Raw genomic sequence first — 14,842 nt, 5'->3', positions numbered from 1 at the left:
CTACCAATACCACCAATGCAGCCTTTGTGCTGTATCTGGACTGATATCCAGATTGAGGAGGCAAGTTGCTCAGCAGTTTGGAATGTTAGAAGCAACCCCTGGGGAGCCGGATTAGTGGGCAGAGTGTAAGCAAGGCGTCAAAGGTGCTTTTTGTAGAAGATAAAATGAAATTAACATGTTGAACAAAATTAGAGTCAGAAATTACAATACTCAGGAGAAGTACTTTAAAAGTATTGTCCACATGGCACCAGCAAAGTGCACTAGAAGGGTGTGATTTGCTGAGCATTCTAATACATCACGCGCTCTGTCCCATATAGACCTTGTTGGCGCACTGTAAAAGTACCTTCATTTGCATTAACATAGTCCTCTTTGAAATGAGACTACATTATTGTGAAGTAGGAACTTTTTAGAGGGCAGTTTGCATGCAGCATGCTAGTGTACTTTAGAAATCACACCCCTCTAGTGCACTTTGCCACACCATGCAGACAAGCCCATTGTGTGCTCTGCATAACACTACTTGCCCCTCAATCTAAGCACGTTATCCAATTACTGCTATCAGAAGTTACTATACTGGCACTTATCAAGGGAGATTGTATCCCTAAATATACAGGCTTAAGAGGATAAACTAAACTATATAAAATACAGCTAGGAAAAAGTCTTCTAGTTAAAATTCCATGAGGCAATTTTATCCATGGAAACAAAAGCTGTCTCTTTCCTACTTCATGAAACCACTACTGGTGTTTAACTTATTGAGGGTTCTTAAGGTTAGCTAGAAAGGTGGGACCTTGTTCTCCTATCACACTCAGGAGTGCATGAACAATTTTTATAGTGGGGCTGCTGGTGGTGGAAACCACGGAAACCACAGTGTTTGTTATTACTATTTCAAGCCAGCGGGTGTTGCAGCACCCCCAGCACCTCTTGCTCCAGCATCACTGCTCACACCAATGAGAATCCAGAATAGTTCTGGTGAAGTCAATGATATCATATCAGTGTAAAACTGGTGAATGAAGTTTCAAAATCTGCTGTCTCCATTTTCCTTCAGCATGAAAAGCATACCTTGAAAACAGAGTCTGATTTTGAAAGCTGTGGAGTCAAAGACCCACAACTATGAGTTCAGTGGGTTCTGACATTCAAATTTCAAAGTGATTGTGGAGAACTGTGAGAAAAGCATTACATGAAGTGGTGTAGTGTTCTCCAGGTTGCTGTTGATCTCATCGCTGCACTTTTAAAATTTAAATTAGACAAATCTATTTTTATTGTTACCCTTTACAACAGATGTTACATTTCAATATACAGAACATTCACCACAAAATATCAATATTACTGTGCACCAATTAACACTTTTTAAAACAACATTGAATAAAAATGTTATACTCTAAGAAGGAATACATTTGTTTACTGATATCTATATTTATGTATTTAAAGGATTAGTACTGGCCTCCAATTTGAATTACATGTCTCTGCTGTAGTTAAATTTCCTTATAACCAGTGTAGAAAGACAGCCAGAGCGCTGCCTCATCTCTCTCTCTCTCTCTCTCTCTCTTTGTGATGCAAAGATCCTTTTCATGTCTTTGTTTCATCCCATGTAGACAACTGTACTGCCCTTTTAAATAGTCTCCTTGCCCCTGCACAAAAAACTGACAGACTTCAGCCGGTACAAACTGCTGCTGCTAGGATTCTGTCTGGCACCAGATGGAGTGAGCACATAACTCTATTGCTGGCTCAATTATACTGGCTGGCAGTCAGATTCCACAACAGATTCAAATTTCTATTCTTCACTAGCTGTATACATCCCTTTAGAATGTTAGTTCTAATAACCTTTCCTGACTTGCTCAAATCTTACCCACCCAAGCACCAGCTGAACTCATCTGTTGCTGGCATGCCTATCCCTAATGTGAAAGTTTGTTTTAGGCACGCAACACCTTCTCCAAAGATGATTTATACCAAAACTGAAGACCAGCTTGCTTTCTATTATTAGTTTGTCATTAAAAACCATATTACTGAACTACTACACAACTTTGTAAAGTGCATTGAAATATCTTGGCGTGACACAATGCTATGAAGTTATAGACATTTAACAAAAGCAAATTATTCTTCAGACACACAGAATCCACAAAAGCAGGTTACAAAAAGGGCATTTTTCATTTATGCATTATTCCCAGAAGAGAACATATGCTAAGTCTCAATGATAAGCAATCTGAATTACTCTCCTTCTTAGTCAGCCCTTTACTCATTTCTGAGACCTCTCCCTACAATCTGTTGCCTCCTTACAGTGTTATGTAATGAAAAGTGTCTAATCTCCTGGAATGTGATTTCCTGTTAGCAATATTTTAACAATGTTTTATTGGAAATATTTAAAAACCTTCTTTATTGTAGGTGCAACATATGTATTTTGTAGCACTGACATGTGACAATTTATAATATTGAAGTGAAACATCTTTAGAGCTTTCTCTGATTAACACAAACCACTCTTTTTATTTAAAATTGCTTCTTGCCAGTCAGAAGGCTCTTTCCAGACAATAAATGCTTACCTTGCTAAAGTCAACAGTGCTGTTTTCTCTGCTCACGTCATTTTTATTTTCAATGCAGGCAGGAGCAGACTGTGGGGAAACAATCTGACCTGCTAAAAAAAAATATTGTTATTACAGAATACGAACAATTATTTACATTTCTACAGAAGCATTCTATGAAACAAGCGTTAGAATTAAATTAGAGTATCACATATGTTTCATACTGCATGTGTATGAGAATGTAAGCATGGAAGTAAAATTAAAGGCTTATTTAGAACAACAGACAAATTCTCAACAGACATAACATTCATTAGCTGAAGCTAGAGATGGGAGAATACATTTTAGAAAAATTTAAACCTACTGTTGAATATTATGAGGACAGATTTTTGTGCCATTCACAGTGTACAAGTTCTGTTAAGAGTTGTTACTCCATTAAAAAATCCTTATTTAAAAAACAGTCCCACATCTACCAAGGAAATTTCCTAAGCAATTTGAGGAGCTGCCAACTTTAGGCCTGAGTCCTAAAAACTTACCCACGTGAGTAGTGAATCAAAGGGGACTCTCCATGTGCATAAGTTTCCTCATGTGAGTAAATGGGCATTGACTAGCATGACAACCAAAGCTAGAATAAAGTATCTTGTTATGAAAAATAAATGTATTGAAATTTAGGCTGTTCAAAAAATTATAAATTGTTAAATAAATATTGAAATGGAAAAAAAATCTTTTAAGTGAAGAAATTCCCAATATAATCCAGGCAGGAAGAAACACAAAATATTTATAGGTTTCAGAGTAGCAGCCGTGTTAGTCTGTATTCGCAAAAAGAAAAGGAGTACTTGTGGCACCTTAGAGACTAACAAATTTATTTGAGCATAAGCTTTCGTGAGCTACAGAAGTGAGCTGTAGCTCACGAAAGCTTATGCTCAAATAAATTTGTTAGTCTCTAAGGTGCCACAAGTACTCCTTTTCTTTTTACAAAATATTTATAAAAATTATAAGTGCTTAGGACAGGAGGAAGTGTTCAAACATATGCCATAACACATGCATGAGTTTATTCACATTAGTAGTGCTAGTGAAGCTAATGGGATTACTCATGATTGAAGTTATACATGGGGGTATGTGTTTGCAGGATTAAGGCCTTAGACTAGTGTGCTTATAGCACAACGGTCTTGTGGAAATATGGCTCTTCCAGTCTTATGTAGACCAGCACAATGAGTACTGGTGTGTGGTTCTCAGCCTGGTGTGACTCGCAGCATTTTCCATCTTCTCATTTGAATATCATATTTTGTTTTTCTAGTTATAGTGAGTTATCTATTAATCTCAACTGAGTCGAGTATTTTAGCCATTTAAGAAGAGGGACAAACATTATTACTTAAAAGTTGTTTTACAGGTCTCCAAAACAAAACAAAACAAACAAACAAAGCTATAAGGCTACAGGAAACTAATATTCTTGTAGGGGGAGGCTGACTAAGTGTGAATAATAACATTGCAGTAAAATAGTCAGGTTTTGCCACTGAAGGTGCAAAAAAAGGATTAGTAACAGAAGAAGGGCATGTAAGGGAGAAAAATATCCATCCATATATTTAAAATATATTTTAATTAATGTGGCCACTCGGCTCCCTCTGGAAGAGAAGGGAGGGAATGGCAAGGGAAAGTACAGTTCATTTAATTCCTTTGGTTTGATTGTGAGAATTAGAGTAAATCCTATCTCAAATCAATCTGTAAAATTTAAAGGACTTGGAGGGGAGGGAGAGACACACAAATACCTTGGGTGAAAAAAATGTTGAACTGATTGTTTGGGAAGTGGCATGTCACAAAGGGAGAAAGTTGGGGAACCTAGCCACAGAAAGAAAACTCTGGGTATCTAAGGGGGGGTGTAAAAGAAGGCCTGACAGCTGAAAACCTAGCAGCAAATAAGATGTCTAGTAAGGGTGAGTGACACTGAAATAAAAATCAGGAGCAGCTCAAGAAATAAAGGGCCCAAACCTGCAAGGTACTAAGGACCAGATTTTCAAAGGTATTTAGGTGCCTAAAGATGCAGATAGTTAGGTACTTCAGAGCTAAGCAGCTTTTTTAGGCACTTTTGAAAATCCCCACTGCATCTTTAGGTGCTAAATCTGCCCCTAAATACACTCAGCTGCCATCAGGAAAAGCTAAGCAACTTGCAGGATCAAGTCCTGCGGGGAGCTATAGAAGTACCTTAACCCTGGACAAAGAATAAATGTGCAGCTTTCTGCCACAGTCAATGAGCATTCCAGTGAAGAATTGACAGGGATTTTCTGATTTCCACAAATCAGAAAATGTGATTTGCACAGAATCAAAGTTTTTCATAGGAAAATGTCCATGTTGTCAAAACAAAGGTTGAAAATATTGAAATTTATGATGAGATGAAAATTCTGATATTTGATCAACTCCATTACAGACAGAGAGGGAGAAAAAGAGTGAGTACTCTAGTAAATGCATCTAAACAAGCAGGTTACAATTCTGAGATATTTAATTTTACTTTCATATGATAAAGATTAATGGATTATTGTAATCTGAAAAATTTCCCATAAAACAAGGATTTTAAGAGAATTTTAATCTATACAAATGTTTCAGGGGAACATCTACAATTTTTCCAAATGGTTCTCCCACTACTAGTTGTAAATATTCGGTTATGAATGGGCAAACTGTTAATTAGCAGCCATTCAATTTGGCAGTCTCAAAACTATAACTTTTTTAAAAATCAACTTCATACCCTTCATACTATATATTACTGCATATTACTATGTTTTCATGCTTTAAAAATTGGATTTTGATATGTAGCAATATACTAGAATCATTTTGGACCATAACCCTCCCAGACAATAGTGTTCAACTTCTTTTGATTATAGAACCACAGTATCTGAATACAACTTCTGCACCATTCTGGTGATTTCAATAATGTAATGTAAAACTCTGGTGACTCTGTACTGCATTTTTGTTATTATTATTATTATTATTTTTTGCATTCTATTAAAGTGAATTGCACCCCTGTGGAGAGGCCCAGGAGAAAGCTTTTGAACCACTTACGTCACACTTAAGCTCTTTGCTAAGTCCTAAAGGTACCCTTAAATAGAGTTGGGCTTTGTATGCAAATGAGTTAATTTCACCCTAATAGACTGTATGAAGAATAAATGCAATACAAAAATCTCCAGTGGTTTACATTACACAGGGAAGAATTTCACAACTAGTAAGCATATGTAACCCACAAGAGAGAGGTGTTGCAAAATGTCTGGGCCAGATTCTGCACTCAGTTACACCCACAGAACCCTAATGATTTGGTTGGGATCATAAGAGTGCAAGAGAATGTAAAATTTAGATTTGTAATTTAAGCTCTATTTATTTATTTTTCTAGGCAAACAGGAAACATGTATAATTACAGATATTAGCATACACATTTTATATACTAGAGAGAGAGAGCGAGAGAAGTTAAACTTTTTTTCATAACTTAGTATTTACATCTGTATTGTTATTCCATAAAGTGAAAGCTGAAATGCAATTCTTTCATTAAATTCTGGCCCTTGTACAAAGATGGAGTAAATGGGAGCAGAGATGTCTGGCAGGAGAAATAAAATCATCTCCTACAACTCCAAGAAAGAACATGGACATACTGTGCAGAATGTTATAACTGCTACAGTGCAGACTCAAACTTCACATAAGCATATACCTACCCATTGAGCTGGGGGTGTGATTCGCAGCTCAAGGAGAAATACCGGCTATAGCTTTTGCAGAGCTACCATGCTAAAAACAGAAGGTTGCTGCAGCAGCGCAAGCTGATGGAATGGCTACCTGCCCCAAGTTTGTGCCCATCTGTTCTGGGCCAAGGTGCTCGAAGCATCACAGGCCTGGCAGGAGTACTCTGAAAAAAACAAGGCTTACACACAGCTATGAGTTATTGGCTTTACTGAAGGTTAGTGACCCACCCGCAACGGGAACTCCAAGCGTTGCAGTCATGGAGGTGGGGAACCCAGCACAACGGAGCTCTGCCTGGGACGGAGTCCGATGGAGGGGCAGACGGCCAGCATTAATAAACTCTACACAAAAACAGCTCATGAATATAGAATTAGGTACTTTCCAAAAGGGGTTTTCCGCTACCTGGCAAAGGGCCATGCGAAGCAGTTGTAACCGGCCAACGGCCGGTTCTAGCTGGGTTTCTATGTCCTACAATAACCTGTCAGCACAAGAAAGCGGAAATTCCCTAGCTAGGCCGTAACAAAGTCTTCTGCAGTCCCCTACACCATCCAAGACCCTGGGCATGTACTCAGGACAGCTAGTCCATCCTACCACTTGTGCTGCCACAGCTACACTCTATGTTTAGCTCTCTTTCTCCATGAAAAGGGCAATCATCATATCTAATTTTAAAAAGGGGAACAAAGAGGGCTAAAGGAATTATAGACTAGTCTATCTAACTTTGATAGCTGGAAAGATACTGGAACAAATTATTAAACAATCAATTTGTAAGCACCTGGAGGATAATAGGGTGATAAGGAATAGCCCTGTCAAACAAGGAAATTTGGCTGGTTACTGCCCTAGTAGATAGGGTGAAGCAGTAGATGCGTTATATCTTGATTTTAGTGAGGCATTTGAACACTGTTCCACATGACATTCTCATGAGCAAAGTAGAGAAATGTCTAGATTAATTACTAAAAGGTGGGTTCACAACTGGTTGAAAGACTGTATTCAAAGACTAGTTATTCAATGGTTCCCTGTCAAACTGGGAGGGCGCATCTAGTGGTATTCCACAGGGACCAGACCTGGGTCCAGTACTATTCGGTATTTTCATTAATGACTTGGCTAACAAAGTGGAGAGTATGTTTATAAAATTTGCAGATGACACCAAACTGGGTGGGGTTGAAAGCATTTAGGAAGACAGCATTAGAATTCAAAATGACCTTGACAAATTGGAGAATTGGTGTGAATTCAACAAGATGAAATTCAATAAAAACAAGCACAAAATACTTCACTTAGGAAGAAAAAATCCAGTGCACACCTACAAAATAGGGAATAACTGGCTAGGTAGAAGTACTGCTGAAAAGGATCTGGGGTATTGTGGATGACAAATTGAATGAGAGTTAGCAATGTGATGCAGCTGCAAAAAAGGCTAATTTCATTCTGCTGTGTATTAACAGGAGTATCGCATGTAAAACATGGGAGGTAATTGTCCCGCTCTACTTGGCACTGGTGAGGCCTCAGCTGGAGTACTGTGTCCAATTCTGGGCACCACACTTTAGGAAGGATGTGGACAAATTAGAGTGTCCAGAGGGAAGCAACAAAAATGATAAAAGATTTAGAAAACCTTACCTATAAGGAAAGATTAGAAAAACTGGGCATATTTAGTATTGAGAAAAAACACTGATGGGGGACCTAATAGTCTCAAATAAGTTAAGGGCTGTTATAAAGAGGAGGGTGATCAGTTGTTCTGCATATCCACTGAAAGTAGGACAAAAAGTAATAGGCTTAATCTGCAGCCAGGGAGATTTAGGTTAGATATTAGGAAAAACTTTACCTATAAGTGTAGTTATGCTATGGAATAGGCTTCCAAGGGACATTGTGAAATTCCCAATATTGGAGATTTTTAAAAACAGTTTGGACAAACACCTGTCTGGGATAGTCTATGTTTACTTGGCCCTGCCACAGCACATGGAGTTGGATTTGATGACCTCTTGAGGTCCCTTCCAGCCCTCCATTTCTAAGATTCTATGAGACCTACAGTGAGTATGAATTCTTGAGATGGGAATCACACCCTCAACTCAAAGTGTAGACAGCCTGGGAACCTCTAATCAGCTAACACGATGTTAATTTTTAATGGTCTAAACATTTGCTTTCACAATTGTGTCTAGTAACTCCCTATGAGAACAGAAATGCACACAACAGGAAACACAACGGGCCCCAGGCAGTACGTGGAGTTTGTGAATGGCTTTTGTTCTTTTTGCATGCACAAAACTTCATTTTTTATTTTCCATGTATGGTACAGCCATCTGGAAACAAATTATTTCATTAGACTCTTGGCCTTCATTAAAGTAAAATAGTAAGTTGCTAGCCCTCGTAGCTGAGGAGAAAATCTGAAAATGCAAACCGAGTGGATCCTACAGGCTGAAAATCCAGACAGCAAATAAAGAGAATGCAACGTGCTTAATTTTGGGAGGTCTGAGTCATTATTTTTGAATGCCCAGGGTTGGCAATATTGTGACTGGATCAATGGGAATAGTGGGGACCTAGTCAGTAGGATCACGGACAAGCCACAACTACAGCCCATTAGCCACAACAATAGCCACATTCATGCAGCTGCTCTATGTCCTGTCTTCAGGTTGAAGAAAATGATTCCACTGCTCCCCTCCAGGAACACCTGTGTATCTCTGTCAAGCCAAACACTTTTATTTGTACTTTGGATTTCTGTGTGGATGACCAGAATTTCATTCTTTAACAATATTGAAGTATAGATAGAACACTTAAAAATCTAATGATATCAATGCCTGGATTTATTCTACTGTCACTATGCATCAAGCATTCCAATAGCTTTATTCTTCTATTTGAGAAGTCATCAAAGAGAACTGCAGATTTTCTAAAGCCTGTACCTGCCAATCAACTGTAACATGCTATCTAACTGAAATACTCAGCATGCACAGGCACGCGCACACGCACACACAGAGGAACTTAAACGTTTCAACAGTCACACTCACGTTTAAATAGGTTTTAGGGGTTATCTATTTAATTAAAATGCCAACACCAAAACAATGAAATATACGTCATGATATTATGTAGAAAATGATTTGCTTTTAAGATAAAAGAAAGTTCCCAAGACTTTAAAACTATGTACAGTAGATAGGCATGCTCAATTTTTGGAAAAAACAATAATTCAAAAGAAATAGACTCTTTCATGCAAAACCAAACCATTTATATATAAAAGGAATTGAAATGGGGTCGACTTTTATATTGCATCAATAGCTGCCTATATTAAAAGATGCCTGAAAATTCAGTATTTTGAGAAAACCTATTAATTACACCAAGTAAAAATCAGAGTTCCAGAAAGAGAATTTAAGCTACAATATACTATGGCCTTCCAAAATTTCAGTCCAAAAGTTATTGCATTCAGGATACCTTCAGTACTCAATATTTATCAAGAAACCTTGTTTTTATCCAAAGAAAGACAAAAACAACCACAGTAAGCACGGCAATCACAATAAGCACAAAAGAACAAGGTACTACTAACAGAAATCAAGGCAAATCAAACATGGAGCTTCATAAACCCTAAATATTTATAAAATATTTATAAAAAAGCTACAGTACTCCTTTCCATTCAGTAATGGTCCAGTGTTTTGGGAGCGCAGTGTTGGCCTTGTGGACCTTTAACTGTGACTTTTTACTAGTTACCAACTTTCAAATCTTAAATGGACTCACATCTAAGGAGACTAGGAAGCAAAGGTATAAATAGTAACAATGTATTAAATAGATTAGGGTCAGATTTTGGTCAGAGTAAAATTGTAAAATTCAAATATAATACAAAAGTCAGCTTTTAGCTGCAGTATTTGTAAGGAACAAATATTCTTAAGCACCATGAATCAACTGCCACTCTCATTGACCTGCATAACTGAGAGTAGAATTTGGTGCTGTTTGAGAATACTTCTTATGAGAAGAAGTAGAGAAAGCCAGATTAAGTATTTTTGTATACTAGACGTGAACCTCAAACATAATTCCATGCATACTCATGCAACTCTAACCAAAATGTTGTGGTTTGCCACTTTCTTGATATAAGAAAATGTATTTATAAAGAAATGATTTCTAGTCTCAAATATTCCATCTTTGTTCCAAATAATGACCATCATCATGTAAGATTCTCTTATAAAATTATCACAGCTTCTGCTAACGGTCTTAAATTGATTATTAGCCTATAGCGAAAAGTTGCATGCTAGAAGGAAACTGAGTTGAAGACATGGATGTACATGTTAATTGACCTGAAACCCAAGCAGGATACATTTTTATACTACCTCTCAAACCTTCAAGGAGCTTACAGAACCCAAAGGGTAGGAGATGAGGGAGGTACAGAGATGAGATGAGCCTGTTAGAGACAGACACAACAAAGACAGAGCAAAATAAAGAAATATAAAGATGAATGACACAATTCCATATATGTAGATTATACATTTAATCATGGGTACAAGGAACATATGGAGAAAGAAAGAACAAATATCAGGTGACAATGTTTAAGAATTACGTGAGCCTTAGTTCAATAATATCATGAGAAAGCTGTGGATAATAAGTCTTGACTAAAATTAGTTAGCTTGAAAAGAATGCATGTCAAATATGAAACACAACATTAGTTCATTTAATTTAGAATTACTATGGTTGGGTCCAGCTGTATCGGCTAGACAGAGAAAAGGAAAGCTACGAAGAATTTGATCCCATATTACATATGCACTCAAAACCTCTCATTTAAATCACAGGGTGTCTTCAACAGGCAAGAAATATAGGATCAGGCCTTTAGAGCCAAATGCACCACTGGTGTAAACAGAGGACTCTCTTTTGACCTCAGTGTAGTTTCATCTGCTTTATATTAGCACTGAATTTCGACATTAATGCTTAACTGCAGATACAAGATTATGAAACTGGGATGAAAATAATGTAAACACGCAACCCAATGGAACAGTAATTTATAATCTATGGGCCAAATACAAAGGTGATGCATAAATCAGACGCCCTGACACGAATGTAGCTCTACTATATTCGCTTAAATCAATTATAGCAAGTTTAAGGAAGTCTGAATTGGGGCAATTTGCAAGCCAAGGAGCTAGAAGAAGGTGTGAGAAGGCATATGACAAAGTAAGAGGGGGGCTACTTTGACTCACACTTTTCTTATGTAACCCACTGGTGCGTGTGTTACAAGTCCCCCACTATGCTGATCTGCAGGGGATATGAATAGTCACAGCCCCAAGCTCTACAGTGTCATATCTGTGTCAAATTTAGAGGTGATTTAAATTGTATGTTGATAAGTGGGCATGACGGACTCTAAAGGAGTCTCAGTTGGTGTAAACAACCACAGAGGGAAAGAAGAAGATGCAAGATGAATATTAATATGGATGGAAAGGGCAACTGTAACTTACACCTTCTTGCACCTAACTGTTAATCACTTGTCCTGCTACCTTCCTTTCCTCAGCCTGTTGGTGTTTAAGTTACATCAGGAATGGGTTTGTCTATACTTGGAGCTGGGCGGTGTGATTCTCATCTCAAGGAGACAGAAATCACATACACTTATTAGCTCTGATCAAGTTAGAACACTAAAACTAGAATGTAGCTGCATCAGTGTGAGCGGTGGGAGGGGCTAGCTGTCCCGAGTACGATCCCATCCAAGAACCTAGGCATGTACTCAAGGTGGCTAGTCCCTCCTGCGACTTGTGCCGCCACAGCTACATTCTATTTTTAGCACACTATTGCAAACCTTTGCTGAATCCGAGCTAGAACAGGTATATCTCCAAGTGTAGAAGTTAAAGGTATACAGCTAGTCAGAAACGGGGAGACAGAGATTGCGGTTTACTGTCAGAATTTTGTTACCATCTGATTTTTTCTGACCAACTATACTATCATGAAACTCACATGACTTGTTCTCTCTGCATGAGCCTGATTCAACAAAAATGTATGGGTAAATTCTGCATTGTAGAAACCTGTTCAAAAGTGCTGAAAAATATTTGTTACCATTGCTGTAATAATACAGAAGTGGTTTATCTGGTCAAACCTAGTTTTTAGGGATTTTCCATCATGTTGATACATACATTTACATATATAATTCTCAAACATCAGGATGAGGATTCTATTAATCTCACTAAAAATACGTGTTACATAGCATTCCAAACTTGACCTGCAAAGATGACTTGGTAATGGCAAAAGATTATATATTTTAAAATTCCACTGGCTTTAACAGCATTTACTCTGAAATTCTTTTCCACTCTCCATTTTGGGCGTTCAGTGTCAAACTAAGCTTTTTTTAAAAACCATTTTTGCTGTTGTTATGCCAAATTTGAGTGTCATTTTTTACTGGAACATCAAAAGCAGGCTTTTAATTCTCACAGTTTTGATGCTTAATGAAAAGTGAAAGCTAAACACAGCATGGCAGCATTAAAAATGCATGGTAAATCCATAGCACCCTGACACTTTAGTCCTGAAGAGGATGTGAAGAAAAGCCATTGTAAACAAAAGATAATACTATTAAATACAAAGAAAATTAATTAGAAGGTCTGAGAGAGTCACACACAAAGAAAAGCAGAGGAAGAACATAAGCACAAATATTTTCCAGTAATGCCATCAGGGCACAAGAGACACTAGAGAGAGAAGGGGCTGAATGCCTAACTGCAGAAAGTGACTAGGGTGGAGGGAAATGGTGGATCTAAACCATCTTTCCATGCCCCAACCCTGGGGACACCCAGGGCATAATGGCTTTACAAGTTGCAGCAGTCACACAGCACTATGTCATCTTCAAACCACTTGAGGATTCTCAGAGTAACCAACTTGGGGTTTAGAAAGCATGGCCCCTTTAAAATCTCATCCTGAGGCATAGGAAGTGCTTGTTTTTCTAGGAGGAGGGGAGTCAAGATAGGGAGAGCATCAGGAGAAAAATGGAGGTGATCAGCAAGACTTTAGGGATACCTCAGAAGTGCTGCTTGTTCTCCTCAGAAGATTTGACAAGCCTTTTGTATAATTAAACCTTTGCTCCAAAAGGTAGAAATAATTGTAAAATAAACTGAACAACTATTTTAATACAATTTTGAGATTGTGGGAGAGGAGGACACTTTCATACCTTGCAATTGGTTGGAACCTTTTTTACATCCATATATAGTATACGCTTGACACACAGCACAGAGGCATGGGAATAAGCAGAATAAAGTGGAACCACATGCAGGTTTTGCAAGGCTGTCCTCAGAAGCAAAGACATTTCTCACCGCACATGCCTGACATTGCTATGAGGTGTTTTTGTCTTAGTGTTAGCTTTTTTTTTTTTTTACAAATTTCGTTTACTAAACTTTAGTTTTCACAGTTCAGAAGTTATGTCTGAGCCATCATTCTAATGATAAGAGCATCTTACACAATTGCTCTAAGTTTTAAAACCAACATCTAAAGAGAAATTTTCAGCTACAGCCAGCAGGAAGAGGCATACATCATTCACAGACTGCAACAGCTAGATTGAGTCCTTGTCTGACACACATATGCAGGAGAGTAGGAGAACATAAGGCTCTAGGGGAAAAGGCAAGTCTCCCAAGCAGGTGCTATAGTTTCAAAAAAAGGGATGTGTGTGGGTGAACAGCTGGAGAAAGGCAAGTAATGAATGCTCGCACTTTACAAAGAAGGACCTCCTGTCCATGGGCAAGGCCCTAAAGGCAGCAGAACTGCCAAAGGTAGGTGAAAGGCCATGCATGTGATGCAGTGTACATTATTAACAGTGCTTTATGGAAGATCTACCCATGACAGTGTGAAGAATGGTGGGGAGCATTCTACAAGAGGAATGTATAGGAGCCTATGGGCCTGAGACCATGCCGATCCACTAAACAATCTCTCTCCTCTCCACTCCCCCTTTCTTTTAAATGGAGCACAGCAGATACCACTACAGCGTGCAGACTGTTATATTGGATGTGGCACAGCTACACAGAGGCTCCATGGCCTTGAGGAGAAAATAATAAACAAACAAATAAATAAACAGATTTGAGACTACTTCATAAGCAGAAGATCTAAAATAATTTTGTCCTTTTCTTTCTGAGATGTGCTAAAGCTAACCAATCACATTAGTCCAAGACACAAAGCAAATATCCAGTAATCTGAACATAAGAATGTCAATTTTAATGAAATTTAGAATAAGAAATAAACATTTCAATAAAGCTCAACTTTAACACAGGACCTTTTTTCTACATTGAAAAGGCCAATATAGGAGAGTGACAAGTTAATGGACAATGTTTTAAGATAAATAAGAGACATCTCTATCTGCATTGGACTGTTAAAAAGCATACTTGGCAGTATCACTATTAGTTGGACACACAGTTGATTTATTTTTGTTTAAATATTTTTACTATTTTAAAATGAATTAAATACAATATAAATAATATAATGAAAATGGTCTATGCTTCTCACACAAGATCAGGAAGTTCCAATTGCCAGATTGCAGGATGCCCAGCGCACTCTCAGGGCCTAATTTACAAAGCACTTTAGCATGTGCATTTCTATTCAAAGCAGCACTTAAGCACACTGATTTCAATCACATTTAAGCACAGGCTTAATGGCAATCATATGTTTAAAAGCTGTCCTGAACAGAGATGTTTTCTGGAACTGGGAACTAA

At 37.9% G+C, this 14,842-nt stretch overlaps 1 protein-coding gene across 5 annotated transcripts in view; it reads right to left on the bottom strand.

Annotated features, from left to right (window-relative positions):
- SLC4A10 (solute carrier family 4 member 10) overlaps positions 1–14,842 on the bottom strand; it is a 282,938-nt gene that overhangs the window by 57,661 nt on the left and 210,435 nt on the right. For 4 of the 5 annotated variants that reach the window (XM_043505193.1, XM_043505194.1, XM_038421005.2 and 1 more), the window contains exon 7: positions 2,532–2,623. In XM_043505193.1, the coding sequence (XP_043361128.1) occupies positions 2,532–2,623 (92 nt within the window). The remainder of the gene's footprint in view (positions 1–2,531; positions 2,624–14,842) is intronic. The other variant, XM_043505195.1, reaches the window with a different exon arrangement.

The sequence above is a fragment of the Dermochelys coriacea genome, chromosome 11 (assembly GCF_009764565.3).
Source record: "Dermochelys coriacea isolate rDerCor1 chromosome 11, rDerCor1.pri.v4, whole genome shotgun sequence".
Lineage (NCBI taxonomy): Eukaryota > Metazoa > Chordata > Testudines > Dermochelyidae > Dermochelys > Dermochelys coriacea.
This window is presented reverse-complemented; position numbering and strand designations above follow the sequence as displayed.